This window comes from Alosa alosa, chromosome 19 (genome assembly GCF_017589495.1).
Source record: "Alosa alosa isolate M-15738 ecotype Scorff River chromosome 19, AALO_Geno_1.1, whole genome shotgun sequence".
Classification (NCBI taxonomy): domain Eukaryota; kingdom Metazoa; phylum Chordata; class Actinopteri; order Clupeiformes; family Clupeidae; genus Alosa; species Alosa alosa.
In genome coordinates this window covers 16,567,865-16,592,059 of record NC_063207.1, presented here as the reverse complement: position 1 = coordinate 16,592,059, position 24,195 = coordinate 16,567,865, and the positions used below count along the sequence as shown (strand labels likewise).

Below are 24,195 nucleotides of genomic sequence, written 5' to 3'. Positions count from 1 at the left end.
ACATAGGGTCAATCCCAATGTCCACACTCAAAAACTCCCAGATTTTGAGGCATTATTTCTGCTTAATCCATGAGAGTTTAGGGCTGTCCCTTTGTCAAATGGTTAAGTGCATGATATTTCAAGCCCTTTATGCACACATTTCCTAACTTTGCTTGGCTATATAAAGATAGGGATTGATTTCTAGAGAGCTTTATTGTTCCAGGTAAACTAGTAATGGTTCTAGTATAGGCCTCACAACAGTTTGTAGGGCCTAACAGATAACTTATAGGCTACAACAAAGAAAAATTCAGTAGCCTATAACAATGGAAGGTTTTCTCCCCTCACAACTTTGTATTTACACAGGACAACGAATTATCGCTACTAAGGCTATCAAGCAGCAGCACTTGGACAATTGAGTAACTTCAGGCATAGTCTGCGTTAGATCAAGTTCCTCAAGTTCCTCACAGGCGTTTTTTTTGTCTCTCCATCTAGTGGAGAACTGCGATCAATGCATGCTTGTTGTAGGTCCATAAAAGCAGCGCAGCATCTAATTGCATGCAGTCGGAATAGAACTGTTACATTAGGGATATTGATGAAATAAACTATTTGATGCCTTCCCGGTGTGATTAATAGCCCTATTTTAATTGACTTCATGGAAGCAAAATCATCTTTTTGCAGCCAACACATTTGAGCAGATAGATAAAAAGATAACTTTTGGTGAATATCTTTTCTGATAGTGGATTTTTAAGTGGTTTTAAAAATATATAAGGTCAATTTCTGACTATAGCTAATCGAATCACTGCGATTCACAGTGATTTTTGTTTCGAACGAAAAGTGTAGTTTCTGGAACCCCCAGTAGCTGTGATAACTCCTCCACGGATTAGGTGCATGGGCAAAACCGATTGGTCTGGCCATTCATTTGCTTGCACAGGCCTTACATAGAACTCAACTGAAGTTCCAAGTTACATTGTAACGATAGCTAGCAAGTCCATTCTTAACAAAGATTTTTCACCAAGCCTGCTGTCAAGATCGTCGTCGGATTCGATTGGTTTGCAACTCACGAGATATCTTTAAATTAGATTATTTTTTAATTTATAGAGAATTGGGGGGTTTAAGCTGAATTCCTTACTAGCTCAGGTTACTTCTATTTCGCGAGCTAACTTCCCATCCAACTAACCTTAGCTAGCTGGCTGATGTGGCTAGGTAGTATTAGCCACCTAGCTAGCTAACGTTAGCTATTTGGTGGAGTACTGTGTGTTAGCCACAACGTTATCAGATTTGCATTAGCGAGCTAGTTGGGCAGGTGTCCAAAATACCCCGTGTGTGATGTCCAGTGAGATACTGATATTAGGCAACTAACTTGATGTTTCCAGGTTATGTTGAAGCATTTACGTAAATAACGTTAGCTACTATTTGAGACCTGTTCGCCTAACGTTAACGCCAGCTAGCATAGCCTGCAAAGTGCAGCTGCTGCTATTTGTCGTCAGCCAATTAGCTGTTGTTAGCTAGTGAGCCCAAATCTGTTGAGTTTCATTGCTGACGTTTAACGTTAGTTGTGACAATGCCTGCCATGCTAGATAAAGGTAGTACTGAGATGTCTGGTAAAAGAAGGGGTAGGAATTCTGTTAGCCACCCAACTAAAAGTTTCGCTGCAAATGGAAACAGTAACAATTCATGGGAAGAAGGAAGTTCGGGATCTTCAAGTGATGATGAACATGGTAGGTCATTAGCTATGGTAGCCTCGATCATACTCAGCAAGTTCGTATAGTTGGATGTGAATAGTTACGAGTACGTTTCATTCTCATTTTTTATAATAAGGTGCAGGGGGGATGAGAGTCGGCCCACAGTACCAAGCGAACGTTCCAGATTACGATCCAGGTAAGTGGGATTTAACTCACTTAATCATCCTCAAAGCAGGTTATAAGTCATGATAGCCTCAAACGTTGTTGCATGCAGCCTGCTGAGCATCCGGATTTCGCTAAGCAGTCCCGTGTTCACGATGAAGTTTTAAATCAGTGACTTTTTTCAGTCTTCAGTAGACACTGGCGAATAACTAGACTATTTTAAATAAGTTTCAGCGTTGTCGCCTTACTTAGATGTAAGTAGTATTCATCAATCACACTAAAGCAATTTTTATTTTGTGTGGTAATTAATCCCTTCCCTTAGTACAAAAATGTGATCGCATTGTGTGTTCAACATTGCGGTAATAAATCGAAGTTCACAGGCCGTGTTTTGTAACTTAATATTGTATGTGTATCCGTCAATGATGATTCGACAAAACCGAGGCTATCAGTTTTAGTTCCTGTCTTCCATCACACGCATGTGTTCTTTCCTCAGAGGTGGCAAAGGCCAGTCAAGAGAGAGAGAATCTCGGCATGCTGGTTTGGTTTCCTAATCACAATCTGGCAGAAGCAAAACGTGAGTTATGTTGTTTTCCCCAGGAGGCCTTTACTGGTCATAATAATTATGAAGCAAAGGAGAGAAAAAAGTACATATTCATATTCCTTCACAGCTTGCAAATGGTTTCTTTTTTTTTTTTTTAAACACATAAATCTCATGCAAATTGTTTGAATATCTGATATATCTGTTATGCATCCATGTAATCTAGGCTGTTGTTGATCAGTATCATATATTTATTTATTGACAGTGGATGAATACATTGCAATTGCCAAAGAGAAGCATGGGTACAATATGGAGCAGGTAACAATAAAGAAACCCTTTTCATGCCTTTTACATATAATGTATTTGTATGTGTGTTTGGGGAGGCGGTGTTATGTTTTTGAATAATAACTAAACTGAGGGTTGGCAGTAATCACTGTAGACGGTGATCTGTGTTAATTTCTGTGCTCTGGTGACCCAGAACTGACACATCTCCTGGATAATTGCCTAATCAACTGTTGTTAATACAGTACTATGAAGGAAAGAGACATCTTTATTCAATTCCTCTTGTCAGTTGTACGGTCATATGCTCTACTTTTTTTCAGCCTGGTATTTGCTCAACATTCAGTGCAAACATTGTAGTTTTGTAACAAAGATCGGTCTGAATAGTTGCAATTCCTTTGAGTGACATTAGGCATATTTAAGTTTAGATATTTTAAAGCGGCATTATATAGTCCATGACTGTGTGGTATAATTTATTATGTTTGAATTTGAAACCTCCTGCTATTCTTGTAGTTACTATGTTTGTCAGAGTTAATTAACAGAGCATACTGTAGTATTCCCAAAATTACTTTGGTTGTAAACAAAAGAGCCTGCTGGAAAACGTTTTGCCACTAGCTGAATCTGTTCCATCTGTACGAAATGGACAGAGCTGCATAAGGGAATACGAGCTAAAATTAGTGCTGGTGTATCTTCTTGCATAGACAATTCCTTTGCATGTATATGATCCTTTGTCTTCCATTTATTACATGCTGTTAACTGATTACTTAGAATTTACACTAATAATAGGCTATATGCAGTTCTACTGTTAAACATGTGTATTTGATACTGAATTAGTTTCCTGTCATAAACCTCAAATTGAGTCACCAGAGTTTATCAGCTGGATGAACTGGATTTGGAGATTTGAACTGCTGAAACAACCCTGATATTATTTGGACTATCCAAATGTTGAGAGGCTGTACAGCTTTGTAAGTGCTGACATTTGGAGTATACATTGTGGCAAGTGTAACATCTGTGACTGGCTGTTCTCCATAGGCTCTGGGGATGCTCTTTTGGCACAAGCATAATATTGAAAAGTCTCTGGCGGACTTGCCCAACTTCACGCCTTTCCCTGATGAGTGGACAGTGGAGGACAAGGTCCTGTTTGAGCAGGGCTTCAGTTTCCATGGCAAAACATTCCACCGCATCCAGCAAATGGTTAGTGGAGCCCTTTTCACAAGTTTGTTTTCTTCTCTTCGCAATCTATATGTGTAATGGCATTGCAATTGTACATAGGTCATGTACAGGTGGGTCTCAAAAAAAGAAAATTAGAATATCGTGGAAAAGTTAATCACCCCCCCCCACTCCCCCCAATTTAGTTCAAAAAGTGGATCTTTCGTATACTCTAGATTCATTAGATATAAAGTGAGATATTTCAGTCAATATTTTGTCTTGATGATTACGGTGTACAGGTAATGAAAACCAAACATGAGTATATAAAATTTTAGAATAAAGAGGTTATATACAGAAATGTTGATTTCCTGAGCCTTTAAACTCTTAGTCTGGTTCAGTAAACACAACCATCATCATGGAAAAGACTGCAGACTTGATAGTTGTCCAGAAGGCTCATTGACACCCTCCACCAGGAGGGTAAGCCACAGAAGGTGGGCAGGGGGTTCACGGAGTGCTGAATGAAAGCATATCCATGGAAAGTTGACTGGAATGGAAAAGTGTGGAAGAAAATGGTGTGCAGGCAACAAGGATGACCGCAGCCTTGAGAGAATTGTCAAGCAAAGTTGATTAAAAAACTTGGGAACCTCACAAGGAGTGGACTAAATCCAAGTTGCTTGAAGTCCAGTTTGGTGTTTCCACAGTCAGTGATGATTTGGGGTGCCATGTCATTTGCTGGTGTTGGTCCACTGTGTTTTATCAAGTCCAGAGTTAATACAGCCTTCTACCAGGAGATTTTAGTGCACTTAATTCTTCCATCTTCCATTTTTGGTTTTCATGAGTTGTAAGCTGTAATCATCAAGATTGCAACAAAAATGGCTTGACATATTTGTATAACTTTTCCAAGATATTCCAATTTTGAGACCCACCTGTATATTATTTGTTATGTTATGCCATGTTAAGAGGAATTACCCTTTTACATGATAGTTAATGTGTGTACAAGGCTCCAGTGTGTAACAAATTTGCCATATTTAGTTACTGTTCTCCATACAGTACAAGGAAACGCTTTGCTCTTTAGTTTGTTGAGTAAGCTGTTTTCCATATCACACCTCTGCCCAGTGTTGGCCATAACAGCAACATTCAGTGCAAGTTTGCCAATGACTTTAGTGAGGATGTTAAATACTCTATGGAATTTCAAATCCTCTCATGATCGCTTAATTGCATCCCCATCTATTTTGTGTGAGTGTGTCTCAGCCACCCAGCAGCACTCAGAACGCAGAAATCCTCGGCCATGACATTGGCTATTTTTTCCACTTATGATGTGTTTTGTAAAACATAATAAGGTTAAAAGTGTTCTTAAGTAGCAAAAAATCAGTAAAGAGTTATAGTATTCTTTAGCGCTGCGACTAACAATTATTTTGGTAGGCGACTAATCTGTACATTATTATTGTTGATTTAGTCAACGATTATTTCTGTCATGTTCACCATCTTTGCTTCCAATAGGCGCGGCTCCTATTCTGGGCTCTAGTGCATGTTTTACTGTCTTGTTGAAGTCTGCACCTCATGAATGTTACTCTGTTGTCCAGCCTCAACATACATAAATTCCCTTAGTAGATTAAAATAATGACTCATGAACCAGATGAATATGAAACCTAAGCTTGATGGCTTAATCAGATGTATTTGTAACATTTGTACGAAAGAAATAAATTCATTTAATAATATAAATTAAAGTAGCCAAATCTGTAAAACAAAAGTATAATGTGAAAAAGGCTAATAATGTGTTTTGTACTACTGAAATTGAAACACAAGCTACGATATAACGTTATAGCCAGGTGCTTGCGATTAAGATGTGTATCACTGTCTGCCGTGAAATGACAGCTCTGCTTTACAGAGTCTGAATTCAACTTTTTTTTATTTTTTATTTTTTTTACTTTATTTCACTAAAATATTTCCACACGTTTTAAAGTTTTGGTGTCACTGTCACTTCACCCTTTAGCCAAATACTTTATTATGCCTTTCACGACCCGTCAACAAATTTCATAATCAACTTTGTCGACTAATCATTGCAGCCCTAGTATTCTTCCTTTTGGTTTACCTTAACCTTTATCTCAAAACTCCCAACATGGGTTGCATGAACTCTGCTTACTAGCTCTTTTACACAAGTTGTATGACATGTTCTGACGTTTTGCACAGCTGCCAGACAAGTCCATTGCCAGCCTTGTGCGTTTCTACTACTCCTGGAAGAAGACGCGCAGCAAAACCAGTGTGATGGACCGACATGCACGCAAGCAGAAGAGGGAGAGGGAAGAGAGGTTTGTTTCCAGGATCTCCAGGATGAGTGTTCTGTGACAGTGTGCTAACCCAGTGTTGCCATGTAAATGTGTCTTTTAGTAGCTCTCTTATTGTGAGTGCAGATTACATAAAAAAAATTTGTGTTCCACGATGGTCTGAAGATTGACCATGTCAGACTAGGCCATCAGAGGACCACACATTCTTGCTGTGTCTTGGTCAGAAGATTGGCCACATTACAAGATCATGTAGCTTATCGTACTCATCTCGTGTTGTCATAGTGTCAGTGTAAACACAGGAGTCATAGGAGATCCCCAAAAAGTCTGACTTGCACAGTGCTTGAAGTGGAGAAAAAAAGGTGCCGGTACTCATCATTCACATGTATCATACGGTGTATCGATATCAGCAAATGTATCAGTTGGTATCGAGACATCAAATAGGCTATTATATTCTTAAAGGAATTATCCGGAGTAAAATGCACTTTAGATCAATTTACGGATGATTGGGAGTACATACATTGAGTTGACATCAAAATCATGTAATTCGGATGTGTTTTAAGAAAGTTCGATTTTACCGTTTTTAGTCAAAACTCGTTAGCCTGGAAGTGACCAGGGCATGTCATTTCGCCGCTACAAAAGGCTATTTTTATACCTCTTCTACAGTTCCAACCAACATTACACTTACGTGGTAGTGAGTAGAGGGTCCCTAAAGCCAAACCGATGTATCCCGAGGTCTTTATGTGGTCGGATAGAGAGTCCAGAATGAATTTCATCAAGCCAGTACCTTTCCGGAAATGTTGCTGCTGCAGCTGGCATCTTTAGGGGAAAGTCCGTAGACACTATTAATGAGAAATTTTAGCGAATATTCACGTTGGAACTAGCGGAAGTATTACAAATTTTAAAAAGTAAAAAACGGGTCTTGTCAAAAGGGCACTTGGGACATCAAAAGGGCAGGTGCTAGAGCCCCTGTAGCCCCCCTTCTCTGCACGTGCCTGCCTTTTGTAGCGGCGAAATGACATGCCCTTGTCACTTCCAGGCTAACGAGTTTTGACTAAAAACAGTAAAATCGAACTTTCTCAAAACACATCCGAATGACATGATTTTGATGTCAACTCAACGTAGCTGGTGCGATGGCAGAGTCAAGATATCCATAAATGGCAGAAAATGTCTAAAGTTTTCAAGTAAAGTTTTGGGATCATTACATACTCAAAAAGGAAAAGAACAAGCATCTGAACCTAAATATCCACTCCATGCTGTTTCACCAAGCGTCAATAAAGTAGGCTAGGCTATTTAACAATCTATCTAGCCTATCCATCATCTATCTACGTAGCCTATAGCCTACATTGATGTTGGCTGATTTTAATCACATACTGTATTTGTAGCGATGTCGTGATTGCTTGTTTAGATAGATAGATAGATAGATAGATAGATAGATAGATACTTTATTGATCCCCAGTGGAAATTCAAGCTTAGCTTTGATGTTTTTAAGTAAGTAAACTTATTCACGTTCAATTGCAAGACAGTATGTCTAAAAAAGAACCCCTCACACACATGCATGCACCCTCATCTTTCCTCACGCACCGCACGCGTGCACACACACACAGGTTGCTAGGTTACCATAGCAAATAGGCTCACCCCAGAAATGATTTTTTAGTAGCCTAATGGTAGGCTATATTTAGTAGCCTAATGGTAAAATTATTTGTTAGTAGCCTAATGGTAAATGCTGCAGGTGTAGAAATCTACATAAAACAGATATTTATGTTGATGTCAGGTCTAGATTACAGCATGAAACTTGTTGTAGGCTATAATACATTAAATTGCTTTCCCTCTTCTCCCTCCCAGCACTTCACAACATAGTATGGACAGCTTTGTTCGCCCAGCTAAGTCATGCACAAGAGGCTGCAATTTTACAGAGAGCATTTTGAACTTATTTAATTGATGGCACTGGCACTTAAAAACACTAAATGGGTAAATTGCAATAAATGGGCTTAGTTTTGAAGCCTAATCTTGGAGTTAGAATAAATACCTCTGTGCCAATTGCTTTATCATTTTACAGCCATGTAATTTTCGTTATGCATTATGTGTTTTGGTTGTTTAAAAATGCCAAAAGAAATGTATCCGATTAATCGATCGATAAAGTGCAAGATTAATCGATTACAAAAAGAATCGATAGCTGCAGCCCTACTGCAAACTGAGAAGGGCTGAAAAATGTTCTATATTTGCAAAGTAAAGTGGGGACAACCCCCCCCCCCCGTCTGGACCAGGCTGTTTTTGTTGCCGTTTTTGGAGCCTGGGCTGTCTACAGAGACTGCGTTTTTTACAGTGTAGTCAGGGGACAGGCAGCTAGCGTTTCGTGAGGAGATGTATGTGACAAAAAAAATTGTCAGAAATGTGACAAACTGCGTACCGGTGTGTACCGGTCCACTTCAAGCACTGACATTGCAGACAATAAATCACTGGTTGTTGAATATGTCACATTACAAAGACGCGTTCCTCCTTCTGTGTCGTTCCGGTGTTGGGCACAACACTGAAAATTAGTTGGCTACGGCAAAATCAGGCTGTATAATTACTGTGTGGTAAAAATGTGTTTGTGTTAATCAGAGAGTCAGTGTGGCCATGTAAATATCTGAGTTTGATGTGGCTTTTTTCACTGTGTGTGTTAAAGATTTGCTTGGGCTTATCTGTAAGTGTGTGGTTGATGGAGGATGTGAATCTGTCTGCAGTGACGAGGAGGTGGAGGAGAACAGCTGCATTTCCCCAGGAGATGCCGAGTATGAGCCCAGCAAGGAGGAGAGGAAGGAGGTAAAGAGTGTGAGTCCACCCCCCCGCCCCCTTCCTCACCAGTGTTTCTGTCAATGAGCCCAGCTTGGATACTCAGAATTAAACCCAGTGGGCTGATTTCCCAGACATGGATTTAGCCTAGTCATAGACTAAAAGCTCTTTTTTTGGAGGAGATCTTCGTTGAAGTTCTCTGTTAGTCTGGGACTAGGCTTGGAACTATCCCTTTTACTTAACCTAAAATTAAAACTCAAAGTTCTTAGTCATTGTTACTCATTGTTATAGACCTATTGGTATATTCTCATCTGTGGGGAATTCCAGAAAGGTTAGGCCACTTACCCCGGTTGTTAGCTAATGTTTATGGAGTTTGTCATGGGTCAGTCACTGTGTCAAGCTAACTTTCCTAGTGTCAGGATTACCAGAGTTAAACCTATGTTTAAGAAAATAGTGTGAGATAATTGGATAGAACTTTCCAAGTTCTCTGATTTCCTGTACTTGTGTTTTGACCAGGAGTGGAAAGAGAAGTTGTGTGCCTCTTCGAGTGAACTTTGGAAATGCAACAATATTCCTTAAAACATGTTCCCTAAAACAACTGTATTTGTTTTGATTTCAGTTGGGGGCAGGAGTAGAAAAATCAGAGGCAAAGTCATCAGTCCCTCAAAAGGTACTTTTTCCTCATGTCACCACACACTCTTCCGCTGCTCCTGTTAAGGGTTGGGTATCACTTGGGATTTATCCGATACCTGTGCTAAATTGGTACCAGTGCCTGAACCAGTGCTTTTTTTTTGTTTGTTTTGTTTTTTTGGAAATTGTCCAAATTGATGGTCGAATTTGATTGATGAAATGTGTTTGAACTTGAAATTGAACTTGTCACGTTGTATGGGCAACAAGATTTTCTGTTCTAAACAACCCGAACCTAGAATGGCGTTTTCAATTGCTTCGCTGTGTTCTTTCTTTGAAAACGGGAATAAATCAATTTCAAGAGGTGAAAATCACTTTATCGAAACATATCGAGGCTTTTATGCATTCTTCCGGGGTATTAAAAGGAAAAGTTCGCCCTAGCATAATGGATAAAGTCTATAACGTAACGGTAAATTATCCTGATTACATAACGTTACTACTGTCAACCGGGGTGGCTTCGGACACTTTTTAAAAAATGTTTGGAATTTATTTACAAACCTAGTAGGCTATGAGACTGACTGATGATTGCAAGTAGGCTATGAGACTGACTGATGATTGCACTCAGGAAGCACTGCATGCGGTTTATACAACGTTAGTTTCAGTGTTTTTAAATAAAAAATAAAGACAATCTATTCTCAATAATTACTCGGAAAGGCGAACTGCTTATCAATTTCCAAAAAAAAAAAAAAAAACGTTCCTTTTCTATAAAACTTTGGTCTGGCATAGTGTTTCACGTAGTTTATTTGGTTTGTGTAGAACAGAAAATTGGTTGCTATGGAAACATGTTGCTATGTGGTCACACATTAGTACTAAATTGCATTTATCCTTGTCATAATTCTAATTGCAGGTATATGAAATTGCGATTTTGCTAGATGACTTCTCCTAGCCTATAAAGTTTATCTAGTCAATGTTATAAGGGCTTGCCATAGACACACACACACACACACACAGTCATGAGCGAATGCAAGTATCCTAATCAAAGAGGTGCATTCCTGTGCTTTCAAGTTTATCCAGTGTGTTTCCAAATGCTTCTTTTTCACCTTTCTCATTTACATTATTAGTAGAAAATTGATATGAAACAAAAAAAAATGGCACAACACAAAGTTATTATTTACAATTAATTGAAAATTTAAACTTGATGGCATAGGTCACATCTCGCATGTGAGCTAAACTATTACACTTGTTTTTAATGTCATTACATTGGTGGTGTGTAGAGTGCCTGTCACTTTAAGAACGTGATAGTAATTCAGTTTATAAGGAATGGTTGCTTGAGTCTCGGTGTTTTAGGCTACTAGCATTGTGCAAAAGGATATGTGGATGCAATTTGTTATGTTGTTAGTTAAAATAAATATAAAAAAAAACAACTCGAGCATAATCTAAAAACAACTCGAGCATAATCTAAAAACAACTCGAGCATAATCTAAAAACAACTTGAGGATAATCTGTCTTGGATCAAAGGAGATACAGTAGGTGTCCTCCTGGAGAGGGACGAACAAGTTTACCCGACAATGGTTCCCGCAGTCGCGTGGATTTTTTTTTTATCTTGTTGCTGATCATGTTGAATGCATAGCAGGGGAAGCACCGCTACATTCCACTAAGTTATGCATGCCATTTCACTTCCTTACTCCTGCATCAAAATGCATAGTTGGGGCGTGTGCCTAACTGTCAGCAAGCATTCCTGTCTGTCAAGTGTAATTTCAGACCACAGGTATGTAAACAAAAGCTTATAGGGGAACCCCCCCTCCCCCTCGTTGAAACTCCACCTCACCTTTTACCTTTTTTCTAAGGTGAAGCCGTAGAATTCAAATATGCGTTGTGGAGAATAGACCTGCATTTCTACACACTAGCAAAACCACCACTGACCTCATAATCCTCCCAGTGCTTTTACCCCCCTTTTCTGTAATGTCTGATAGTGATTGAGTATGTGCTGACCCCCCCTACCCCTCATGCTCGCCTCTGCAGCCGGCAGGCTCTGGGGAAAAACCCGCTCACTTGAAGAAGGAGACTCCGGGCCCCACGGGTAAGAATCTGCACCGAGCCAAGAAGAAGCCGCCCAAGGGCATGCACCTGATCCAGCGCGACGTAACCGCCATGTCCAGCAGCTCGCCTGCCGCCACAGGCGTCCTCCGGCAGCTCGACATGGAGCTGGTGGCCATTAAACGCCAGGTCTGGCTATTATTTTTTCATTAATTTTTTTGTATTAGAGCTTTCAGTTTCAGTGTGTAACTGTATCTTCACCAGAAGAACTGGTTGGTCTTGATTCTTCATCCCTGATCTTAGCCTGTCTCTAGGCCTCACTAAGTCTTTGGTTTATTTACTCTCTCAGCTTCTGAAAACCCCATCTTACTACTTATACAAAGCACTGATCACTTTAGTGCAAAGTCCATCTCTATTTTATTAGCGTAGATTTGAATAGTTATCCTAGATAAGTTCAAATGGGACGGAGGTGTTCAAGGCCAAGGTCCTTTCATCCATTGATAGATGGTGGCATTCTGAAAATCTAAGTAACAAAGTTATTTGGGATTGCGAAACTGAAACTTAACATCCTAAAATGTTATTTGTGACCCGGTATGGCTTTCACTATGCACATGATGTGTTCTATACTCCTGTGTCTATATTCTGCATATTCTATACAGTGAATTTATGCAACATTCATCTTTAAGCTCATTAATCATTGATCTACTTGGCATCCCATAATGACAAAGCATTTTTTAGGATTGCTGGTTCTTTTCTCTGAAGCTGAAATATCATACTGACTTTTTAGATATTTAATTTATGAGGTGACTTCTTTTTATAAACTCCCTCTCTACTGTTTTAGATCCAGAGTATCAAGCAGACCAACAGCACACTGAGAGAGAACCTGGATTCTGGAGTAGAGGACTTCAGACCATCTGAGGTCATTGCAATTTTGTGTTTCACGCAGAACATCCCCATAATCCCTGTGGACTGCTACTACTACCTTGACCCCCTCCCACTCTGAGGCCAGGGTTTTCCCTGGTGTAGCCCCTTATGGTGTAGCCCCTAAGGGTTTTTGCCCAGCACCTAAGACGGATGAATGTAAAAAGTAATTTAGGAGTCATTTTTACTCAGTCAGAATGAGTGTAGCCTACTGTGCATGCATAGACAAAATGGCAAACTGAAAGGTGGCTTGATCTCAAATAGACAACTAAGTTGGGAACAGCGATGACCTGACAATCAACAATCTCTGATGAGTGTTAATGACTGATACTTGTTGCCAAGCTAATCCAGCAGCTGATTGGCTATTTCTTTGTCGTAAAATCTTTTTTTCATATATATATTAAAACAAATTCCAACATTTTGAGAGAGCCAAGAGCCAGATGAAACTGCCCTTGAAGAGATCTAACCAGCCCTCTCTAGAAACACTCAATGCTGGTTACAATATTTGGTTGTGCTCATAAATTTCTAAATACATATTTTTGTACTCAGGTCACCCAGAAGTTCAACACCCGCTGGACAACAGAAGAGCAGCTGCTGGCTGTTCAAGGTAGACAAACTATGACGAGCAGTCACACAACTCTGGCACCAATGTGTTTACAACATTGCACAGCGTGTGATGTTATTAATGTGGGAGGTTACATCAGACGGGTTGTGGTGATGCTGTGAGTTACAGTGTCTGATTTAGTGTGTCCCACAGAATGGAATTGTATTTGACGTGGGCAGCGGGGGTTGGGGTTTCATCCATTTTAAATGTACAACATAGAAAATCATTGTGTGGTCAGTGATGATATTGTGGCGGGCCGCCACAAATAAGTCAATGTATGGGGATACGCTGCTGGTTAATCACCCACTTAATTTTGAGTTGAGTGCATTAACAATCACTCATTCATTGATTATTTTCCACAAAGTGTATTTTTCATTATTAAGGCTATCAACAATTTTCCAGTGGATTTATAAATGCATCTGTCCTAACTTAATGCAGCTTGAGTTGTGAGTCACTTTGCATACAGTTGTCTGCCAGATGAATACATTTCAATGTTGTTTTCTCTCTCTGCAGCAATTCGTAAGTACGGCCGGGACTTCCAGGCCATCTCCGACGTGATCGGCAACAAGTCTGTGGTCCAGGTGAAGAATTTCTTTGTGAATTACCGGCGACGCTTCAATCTGGACGAGGTGCTGCAGGAGTGGGAGGCGGAGCATGGCGTGGAGAGCAGCGACGGGGCAAAGAACAGCGAGGAAGAGAAGATGGAGGTCACGCCAGAGGACGGTACCACCACCCCAGTCCCACCTGAAGAGCAGAAAAAGGTTTGCACCAAAAATTATTTTTTTTTTTTTCAGACATACTGAAGAGTTTGGAAATCATGACGATAAATTGTAGGGTGGCTGTGCGATGTGGCCAAAAAGCCTTTTTGCGATTTTTGGATCCTGCACATATACAGAGACGGCTATCCAATTCAGCTACTTGAGTCAGTATCCAACCCATGTCCATTATCAGTATCCAATTGGTGCATCCCTAATCGCTCTCAAATAAGTGGATGTTTTGCTAGTCATCATGTCAACATGAACAGACGAGTCTTTTTTTTTTTTATTATGTTTATCTTTAACTTTGTAAACCCTTCTACCTCAAATATTTAAACATACTGTAAGTTAGTAAGGGACAAGTCATGTCAAATGATTAAATTAGGAGGGCACTTGCAACTTTTTCTCACAATGTTAGCAAAAATGAAAGTAAATTTGTGGATCCACCCAACAGTTGGAATCCACTCCTAAATTGAATGGGGCCCTTGCTACACCCTTCCAACAGGTTTCATGAAAATTGAAACAGTAACAAACAATAACTGCTTGGTGGCATTCTTTATATAACGCAGTAAGGACTTTTCTGTACCACTGCAGAACTATTTGTATTTCTAGGTGTGATGGCAAGTCCTACATCTTTGGATGACCGAGATTGTTTTTATCTATTTATCTGCAAATATTGTCTTAGTAGTTTTGTGGAAGTTGGTTGGTACTTCTGTTTTGTGAGAGATTTGTACTAATATGTAGCATGATTTGTTTGTTTTTGTTTGTGTGTATACTTGTTGTACAGGAGCCAGCAGCTGCAGACACACAGGCCCCCCAGGCATCCTGAACCCTTGAGAACTCAACCCATTCATTCCTACAGAGCTGCAGTTTGGAAGGAGAGAACGAGAGAAACAGCGAGAGAGAGACATCTCTCGGCAGACCTGTGCTGTGTCTTTAAAACTGGACCCCCCCAGCCCCTGACTTCCTCACCCACCTATCCCCTGCTCCTGCTCCACCGGCCAGTCCCGTGTGGCAAAGGACCTTCAGTAGCTGCCTCTGCACAGGAAGGGGACATAAAAAAAAAAAACCCAAACAGATGCAAAGCGCCTGGCCAGGCCAGCGCTCCCGACTCTATCTCTGTGCACTTTACCCCTCGAGTGCCCACGCCACCTCCACCACATCCAGGTTTTCACCCCCAACCACGATACTGCCCTCGATGCTGCCTCGCTCTCTTTGTTTGCCCTCGACTCCACGCCATGCATCTTATGCCTGACGCCTGTCCCATGTGACCCTAAGCCCTAATAATGGGGGCGATGGCGTATACTGCTGCTTCTCTATTTGTCCATCGTTCACCCAATAACTCAACATGTGCGAGTTTCACATCCAGCTCATCTCATGCTATCTTGGCCATCACTAGAAAAGGCAAGCCTAATGTATGACGTCATCGCGTAAAACTGTAATGTGTGGTTTGTCGTCATCATCCAGCATCTCTCATTTCTCAAGAACTTCCTCAAGACGGCTGTTCTGAGTATATTTAACTGGATTGTAAGATTTGATGTTTGCCATTGGGCATATTATGAAAACAATAGTTATACATTTCTCAGGCAGTCCACTGTAATTTATATATAAACTCTAAATTTATTCAATATTTAATTCTTTATTTGAAAATTATTGCTTGATTAAATAATTGGAAATGGGCATTGTTGAGGACAGTGTGGCCTCCAATGTAATATAATGCTTACAGTTAATTATAAAGAACCGTTTTATCATGCTTTTTATGATGCACCTCTAAAATGATGCCCCTTGTTATTGGACTTATATGTCAATACGCAGAAGAGATCATGTGAAGTCTCAGACCTGGGACACTAGTTGGAAAAAGGAGTGTGTGCGTGTGAGGAAACTAACAATAGGGTGAACTGGACACATATGAACACTCTGGAGATAAACCAACATTGTCCGGGACCCTTAATACAAGCGCGCTGAAGTCTGACATCCCAACAACAGTCTGAGCAGCTTTCAGGGGCTGTTGAAACTGTGATGCTTTCGGTTATTTTCTATTACTGTCTTCTGCCACCCCTTGGTATTTTAATTCTCAGATATTGAAGTTGTTGATAATGACCTATGTATCATAATACCAGTCAGTTTCGTGGTTAACATGTGGAATTGTTTAAGGGAAGCACAGGGCAGACATGTTGATGTAAGCTGAGCGCCAGCCTACACTGCCATTCCCTCATCACCATGCTGCCCATAGGCCAAAGGTCTATTGTGTGCTGCTATCCAGACACGTTCACCAAAACACATACGCCTATATTAATCGAACACATACATGCATGTGCTCTTCATGAATAATGATCACCATTCCCTTACCAAAAGATACTCAAAGGAGATCCTCTATACTTGCTATGTTAAAACCAAAGTATTGAAACATTTCCTTCCTGCTGTGAAGTACATTTTATTTCATTTCACCCCCACCCTTCCCAGTTTTTGTATCATGGACAGTTATTTCATATACAGGTGGTTTTGAATTTCTTTCTCAGTCACACTAGCGTTGTAATTGGTTGACAGTCACCTGATTGGTAAGCGAAGCGATTCGTTCAAATTCCTTGAGTCATTTTCAGAGTTCTGTGGACAGAGTAGCCACATCATGACACTGCAGCAAGACAGGAACACGTCATGGCCGTTTCTTTTAAAGGGTGATGAAAGGTGGCCCTCTTCAAATATGGCCTTTAAACAGTGGTGGCAGACAATGTACACACTGTAGACTGCTTAGGTCTGTTTTTATTATGTTTTGTATTTCTTAAGTTATTGTTTTGCTGTCTGCATTATGTAAACTTAAATCCCCGTCATAGCCTTCCTTATTTTGCTGGACTGGTACTGCATTGCTTTTGAATAGTATTCGTGAGAATATTATGTGAATGTTTGAACCTGGAATTTCGTGAGGGAGAAAAACATTGTAGTCATTGTATTTCATTGAATTTTAATAGCCATGCAATAAATGTAAGGATTTACAGGGAAATCAGACTTTGTTTTGAGCATTCGTTTCACTCCACTTCTTTCCCCTTAGGTCCATGTGATATTAACATGACATACTGTGGCACATTCAGAACCCTCCGATGACTCACTTTCATTCAGTAAAAAATGACTTCGTCACTATATGCAAACCAGGCGTTGTTGCACCGTAAATGTTGTCAGCTATCTGTTCCCTTTCCTTCCAGTAAGTAGGGCCCTATCTGTCGATGTTTGGGGAAATAATGCATTTGGGACGCCTCTAATGTTTCCACACAGAGGAGTCGATAAATTCCGTGTTTTCTATAGGAAACGAAAAGGCACATCAAAGAACTGTTAGTTTTGCATTGATTTTCTTACGCAATCTTGGCGACACCTCTCGAAAAGAAAGTTTAACTTCCATGCAGTGCGTTACATCATTACAGTACGGTAAGATGTACCATTTTCTTTCATTTGTATTGATATAATAAATATATATGAAGTTAAGTTGATGTTAGGCTGGACACGCTCTCTCAAGTTGGTTAAGCAGCGGGCGTAGGCTGCAGTACCACAACGAGACGCAGGGGGCAGTACGTTAAAGTAGATTTCCTCTCTGATTCAACGCTTTCTATGGCGTCCCATAGGCGTCCTCTGACAAACCACATTTTTTTCAAACGGGGATTTCCTGAGGAAGTCAGACCAGGGGGCTTTCCAGCAGAGGATTGACATCAACAGCTCAGATATTCATGGGCGCCTGTGTAGCCTTAAGCTCCTCATTTTTTTGCTATTTTATTTCAGTTCTTGTGTTCAGAGTCAATTATGTCGACTTTAATTAGCTTATCCCTGGCTGCGCCTTTGAAGAGCGGCGAAGTCCCATCTCTTTCTGTGTAATTCAGACGGTGTCTTCGCGTCTATGACTGCCAGTCACCGAAGCTCAATTTCATAAAAACAGTGTGGAATTGGACGACGACGCTGACGAGCTGATTCATGTGAGTATTGTTTATTACGCGATTTTTTTAAAATATATTTTTAAAAGGTTCGGTAGCTACCCAGGCTACGAAAGCATATCGTTAGCTAATGTTAGCCATCAGCATTGGCAGTAACTATTAAGGTTGAACTGAAACATGTGAGTTCCACCACCTGTAGTTACCTCTGCAATGAAGTTATAAACATAAATAGCTGGGTATAGTCTTTATACTGTCAACTTTTTTCTGTGATGGACCACTCTGCACCAGTAGCCTACATGTAAGCCCCCCTAACTGAATTCCAGAACGTTAGAGGATCACCTGTTGTGGGGTGGTTCATGCAGTCTGGCATATTTTGAGAGGTGTTGTCTACCTAAATAGTAAACCCACGGACCCAATGAAGAACCGTATTATGCCTTGTCTTATTTGTTTTATCGGAGAGAAGCGGAGAGTTGGTTTTCGAGGATGGATGTTGGTAGCTTGCCTACTGTACCTGACACGGTTAGGCTACATAGGAGATGACTGCGTCCAGACCTTCAACTAGCAGTTCACATTTTCTGTAGTTCACTTAAATTCTAGAGAATATATGTCACACACAATACCATCTGCTTGTGGAAACTACGATGTTAAGCTACAATGTAACAGAATGTTGCACTGTTACAATGTATCAGAATGACGATCGGTTTTATTGTAATTTACATTGTCTGATAATCCGAATTATCACTCTTTTTTTTTACTACAGCTGATCCAAAAATGGGACAATGTATACATTTTAGGAAAAGAACACTGAGAGCAATGTCTTTACAAGGATAGCTTTACATACACTAATAGAACTGTTCATAGGGAGGTGCTTAAATTCGTTCAGAAAATGAATGGGATGGATCTGCTTACTCAGAGTCTACACTCAACTGATGCAGTTTTTTTTACCTGCTTATAACCTATAAACTACCTGCCTAGATACACATATTCATTTGGAGTTGCTGTCAGTGCATTCCGAATGTTGTGGCCCTTAATCTTCTCAGTGTGGTGTCTGAAGAGAGAAGGCTGATTCCTGTAAGAGACTGACGGTGGTGGCGTGTGCTGCGCACCTCCTCGGCGATGCTGAAAAGGTCACTGAGCGAGCGAGGTAGTGGCAGCGTTCCCCGTTTGACTTTTCTTTCATTTCTCAGTCAGTCATACCGTGGGCCTTGCCTGTCTCGATGTGAGAGAGGCCTGAGTGCCCCTGGGAGCCGGGGAGATAGATGGGCTCCCCCCTTCCATCATCGGTTTGGGGGTTTTAGGTTTCCTATTCCTCAGCAGCACCCGCTGCCATCGCAGGCCTGGCCTTTTTGGGGTTTAGAAAACTGAATCATGGCAAGTGTGTGTGTGTGTGTGTGTGTGTGTGTGTGTGTCAGAAAATGGACTTGTCAATGAAAATTGAAAGTTTGATTCATATGGTGCAATGGAGTAAGCCTTAAACTGTTTAAAGTGTGTGTGTGTGGTATGTGTGTGTAGGGGGTTAGCACTTGTTCTGGCTCTTTCTCTCTTCACAGGCTGCAGCACTATATTGTATTGTGTCCGGTACGCACACAGAACTGCAGGACCACTGCTTTGGACTGCTGTGGAGATGGGTGCCACCAGGGAGCGTAGGCGGGCATTGGGTGTTGGCCTATTCTCTCTTTCTGTCTCTATCTTTTTCTCTCTCTCTCTCTCTCTCTCTCTGGCCATGTTTTGTTATTGGCCCACAGAAGGGTCATTCTAGCACACGTTCTGGGACTGTTCCTGTTTGGGTGGAGTCTCTCTGGACACAGGAGTATACAGACCCACTTCTCTCTTAGGGTGGTTCGTAGTGTGCGAGTGTGTCTCTTTGTGTGTGTGTGTCTGTGTCTGTGTGTGTGTGTGTGTGTGTGTGTGTCCATGTTTTTTTATGCATGTGTGGCTTGTGTGTGATTTGTCTGTGTGTTCGCGTATGTTAACGGTGTTACAGTTAAGCCCAAAGTTATTCATACCCATGTCAAATTTTTATTTATGAGTGATCAGTAGGATTCTTCTGGCTGTAAATGACGTGTGTCTGTCTTACAGGCTTGTTTGTCATATGCTTGTCATATGGAGCTAGAAATACCTACCGGTTAAAATGAAAATGTCCTACAAATCCAAATATGGCATGAGTATAAATAATGTTGGGCCTTAACTGTATGTGTGTATATCTGTGTGGATGAATGGTGTTGAGTTTTGGGGAAAGTCCTAGAGGAAGCTACTGTGTGAGATTGCAGTGGTGCCTCTACACCCATCAGCCGTGTTCATCTACGAAGGCCGCACTTAGTTTACGTAGGCAAAAAAGATTAACGTTAGAAATATCGCGTGTGCATGTTGCGGGGAAAGTAAGAGTGTGAGAGAAATGTTATTCTCTCAGAGATAATTCTGGTGGCCTTTCAGTAGTGTGTCTACCAGTATATGTGCAGTAACCATGATGTGCAGTAGTTGATAGTTCCTGTATTTTTCAATATAGATGATTATTGTGATCAGAGGTCTTTGGGCTTTGCAGGATGTTGCTAGTGCTTGTGTTAGTTCTGATTTTCAGATGAGGAGGAAGATGCCCTAAGCATCAGGCTCTTGGTCAGTTTCTGGGGCACTGTTTGAATCTTTTCCCGGACCGAGAGAATGGAAATGTTGGCAAACTGCATTGATATAAAACAGGTTGATAAAGCAACATTTTTCTCCTTTATTAGCTGAGATTGTAAGGCGAGGAAGAGGTGACCGGACACAATGATGGGATGAATGCACATGCTATGTCTGAGAGAGAGACAGAGAGAGACAGAGAGAGACAGAGAGAGAGAGAAAATAAAGAGACAGAGAGAGAGAGAGACACAGACAGACAAGGGGGTCTGAAGTAACTAATCTAATACCTGGACTCGCACATCAGCCATTTTGTTCACGTGATCTGTGTGTGTCTGACTCTGACGCTGTTTGATGCCTACTGAAGGGAGAAGGAATGACCAGCCTTAGGAAAAGCCCGTTGAGTGTTGTACAATGTTCCTAGAAGTCCCTGGAGATCTGCAAGCACTGGTCATTTCCTTGTAGTTCTCTGTGTCACCAGTCTCTCACACACAAAGTAAGCGCTTATCTGAGGAATGGATGTCTAACCTGTCTTAACTACCGGTCTCAGATCTTAACAGACAGGCACATACACACACACACACACACACGAAGGCTGCGGGTCCATGAAGAAAGCAAGAAAGTGTGAATGTACCCAAAATACCACTGGATTGTTGGTACATTTTAGGCTTGTGCTTGTGGTGCAGATGAGGTTTTGCACCAGGACAAAATGGTGATTTGGCTTAGAGACAGACTGTGATTGAGTGAGTACAAAAATACACGCCACCACCCTGAAGGACTCGTGAGCACACACACACACACATGCGCACGCACGCACACACACACACATACACAGAAGGCAGAACTGTGTCAGTTTCAGCACAGACACTGCTGTACTGTGTACATTTGCTCGTCATCACATTACATTGACATTGCACTGAACTGTAATTGCCTTTGGCATGAACACACAGATCCAGTAGACCTCCAGCTAACCTGAGCCTCCCCACCATCACACATACACATACACACACACACACACACATGCATACACAGACAGACACACACACACAGACACACCTTATCACATTTACTACTCCAGCACAGCGTGTCCTCACCTCTCTTTGTAAGATGGGTCACTCACTCTCCAGCCGAGCGTTCTGTTGTGTTGTGAGCTCCTTCATTGTTGGCACACCTCTGAAAGCGAACCGACCTAAACACAGGCCTACTCCAGATATCTGTTCAGCTCGAAACAGCACCTTAGACACACGCACGCACACACACACACACACACACACACACACACACACAAAACACACACACACACACACAAACACACACAGCCAAATATGGCCTCTCCAAGACACATAACCCCAACTCACCTCAGCCTTATCTCTGTCTTAACATGCACAAAGCTGTCGGGCGTCACTGCAGCCAGTGGGCCTCAGTTCCCCCACTTCATCAGCTCTCTCTCTCTCTCTCTCTCTCTCTCTCTCTCTCTCTCTCTCTCTCTCTCTCTCTCTCTCTCTCTCTCTCTCTCTCTCTCTCGCTCGCTGTGTCCTGCACAGACACAACACAACCCAACGCAAGACCGCTCCCTGCCGCCCCCGGCAGACCTCCAGCTAACCTGTCCAGCGCTCCCTCTGTGTACGAGGAGGCTGCCCTGCCGTCGTCCGCTGTTGTTCCTTACTCGATCTCAATGGAATGTTTTTGCTTCTTCCACGTCTTGGTGCGCTGGGAGAGGAGTAACCCGATCTCTCTCTGTGCTGCTGAAGCTCCAGGGGGATGGACTTTCTGTGTGTGTGTGTGTGTGTTTCATGTGCCCCTTTTGTGTGAAGACACGGGTGAGTTCACAGAAAAAGACCCTGAGTGTGAAAAACAGTGAGATATGCAAATATAAAATCTGAATCGAAATTGAAGCTTTGACTTGAGGAGGAAACACCGGTGCCTATCTTTTTTCCCCCTCTGTCTTTCACTCTGTGTGTCTCTCCAACTCTCTTTTTCTCTCTGTGTTTTATCTGAAACTTGTCTCTTTCTCTGTCTCTTCTTCTCTCTCCATCAAACCCTCTCTCTTTGAAGTCTCTATCTCATTCCTGAATACTCAGCTGAAGAGCTGAGAGGGATTTTTGTCACTGATGAGGTGACTGGGGATTTCAGTATGAGTATTTAGTGGTGCTAGATCTGTTGTGTAGGTGAGGTGATGTGATGGTTGTCTGGCTTGTGTGTGTGTGTGTGTGTGTGTGTGTGTGTGTGTGTGTGTGTGTGTGTGTGTGTGTGTGTGTGTGTGTGTGTGTGTGTGCGTCTGTCTGTCTGTCTGGGTGCCAGCGTTGTGTTCTCAGAGGAGTCACAAACAGCATCAGTAGAGTCTCTCTTGCTCATTAAGGTCATTAAGTTCTGGCCGGCTGAAAAGAAAAGTGTGGGGGAAATGAATGAGGGGATAATGATACACAGTTGTGAGATGTAGACACACACGCACACACACTCTCATTCAGGGGGAAAAGGAGATTAACAGACAGACACATGAACAGAGAAGGCCAGACAGACAGATACACAACATAACACACACACACACACACACACACACACACACACACACACACACACAGAAAGAGGAGTGAGAAAGAGGAAGAAATATGGGCAGTGAGTGGGACAAAGAAATCAGGAACAGAAAAGCAGAGATTTAGTCCTCCACTGTGGCCTAACCTGTGGTTTAAATGTACTCTGCTCTTACGGTCACACTCGACTCCACTGGACGTGTGTGTGTGTCTGTGTGTGTGTGTGTGTGTGTGTGTGTCTGTGTGTGTGTGTCTGTGTGTGTTTGTCTGTGTGTGTGTCTTCCTTCTTGTGCTCTGGGCTCTGTGCTACAGTCATAAGGGGGATATAATTAGCTCCGGTCTGCTATGCCTGTTATGAAGGGGTTTCCCACTCTTGCCGGGCAGCACTTCTGTAGCGCGCTGGCGAGCCAGTCAGCTAGCCGGCCAGCCAGGCCCTCTCACACATCCCCTTTGCGTGTCCAGCCTCCATCCTGCATCCTCCGCCCGCCCGTCGTTCACTCGCTCGGTCCACTCCTCATTGTAAGACTGTGTGCCAGCCAGGGGACAGGACTGGACACGTATGCAGCTGAGCACTGACTGAGAAGGGGGGGGGGGGCTTTTTGTTGTTGTATTGTGCTGGTGTTGTAGAGGAGGCTAGCTCATCCAAATCTCCCTTGTGTCCACTCTCGGTCTGTCTGCCGTTTCGGTCCAGCCTGTCTAAAATTGAAAGTGGTACAGTACTGATGTGTCACTGACAGACCAGAGAGGAGGTGACTTGTCAGATGTGTGAGGAGGAGTGCCAGTTACTATTTCATGTGGTTTTACAGGCCAGTGCTAGTGTGAAACCAGAGATTATAGGCCCTAGCCTGTGTCTTTGATGTTGTGTGTATTTCAAATCGTATTGGAATTCTGCTTACATTTTTGAGGTATACATGCAGTACAGCATGTTCATCTGTAGACCATTCTTTTGTATTCTATTTTTGTAGGTCCTATATTATGCCCTACTTCAGAGTAAATAGTAAATAATAGTGTTATATATTTTTCTTGTATTCTATATGTTTGTTGACGGCATACTTAATAGATGGGCTTTGTAACAAGTGATACCCCATGTCAGTTAGTTTTCATGTTTTCATGTTTTTTTGTGTGTATGTGTGTGTGCGTAGGTCATGTCCGCGGGGCGTGCTGTTGAACTGCAGGTGGCGCTGCAGCGAGCGCCTCTGTCTGTCTCCTCCCTGGCCCAGCGGCCGTGGCCCGAGCCGGGCTTCCTGCCGGTGCTCGGCGGCTTCCGCGACCGCTTCGTGGAGACCCCCGAGGCCAAGTACTGCTGCGAGGACTGCCGTCTGGTGCTGTGCCAGCCGCGGCAGACCG

At 42.0% G+C, this 24,195-nt stretch overlaps 2 protein-coding genes across 5 annotated transcripts in view; both read left to right on the top strand.

Moving 5' to 3' along the window:
• The first annotated feature begins 894 nt into the window (after positions 1-894).
• rcor1 (REST corepressor 1) lies at positions 895-15,843 on the top strand. 3 transcript variants are annotated; one of them, XM_048228552.1, is made up of 13 exons: positions 895-1,697; positions 1,804-1,857; positions 2,317-2,397; positions 2,627-2,679; positions 3,673-3,834; positions 5,980-6,098; positions 8,798-8,885; positions 9,466-9,516; positions 11,496-11,699; positions 12,352-12,429; positions 12,981-13,038; positions 13,549-13,796; positions 14,578-15,843. In XM_048228552.1, the coding sequence occupies exons 1-13, from the start codon at positions 1,541-1,543 to the stop codon at positions 14,617-14,619; spliced, it is 1,395 nt and encodes a 464-aa protein (XP_048084509.1). In that variant the 5' UTR covers positions 895-1,540; the 3' UTR covers positions 14,620-15,843. The 3 variants fall into 3 exon arrangements, with proteins under 3 accessions (XP_048084509.1, XP_048084510.1, XP_048084507.1); XM_048228553.1 differs by having other exon boundaries at positions 1,798-1,857; positions 8,798-8,876; XM_048228550.1 differs by having other exon boundaries at positions 1,798-1,857.
• Positions 15,844-17,404: 1,561 nt separating this feature from the next.
• traf3 (TNF receptor-associated factor 3) overlaps positions 17,405-24,195 on the top strand; it is a 16,285-nt gene continuing 9,494 nt past the window's right edge. For both annotated transcript variants that reach the window (XM_048227358.1, XM_048227357.1), the window contains exons 1-2: positions 17,405-17,746; positions 23,991-24,195. The exon at positions 23,991-24,195 is cut by the window's right edge and continues 46 nt beyond it. In XM_048227358.1, the coding sequence (XP_048083315.1) occupies positions 23,994-24,195 (202 nt within the window). In that variant the 5' untranslated portion in view covers positions 17,405-17,746; positions 23,991-23,993. The remainder of the gene's footprint in view (positions 17,747-23,990) is intronic.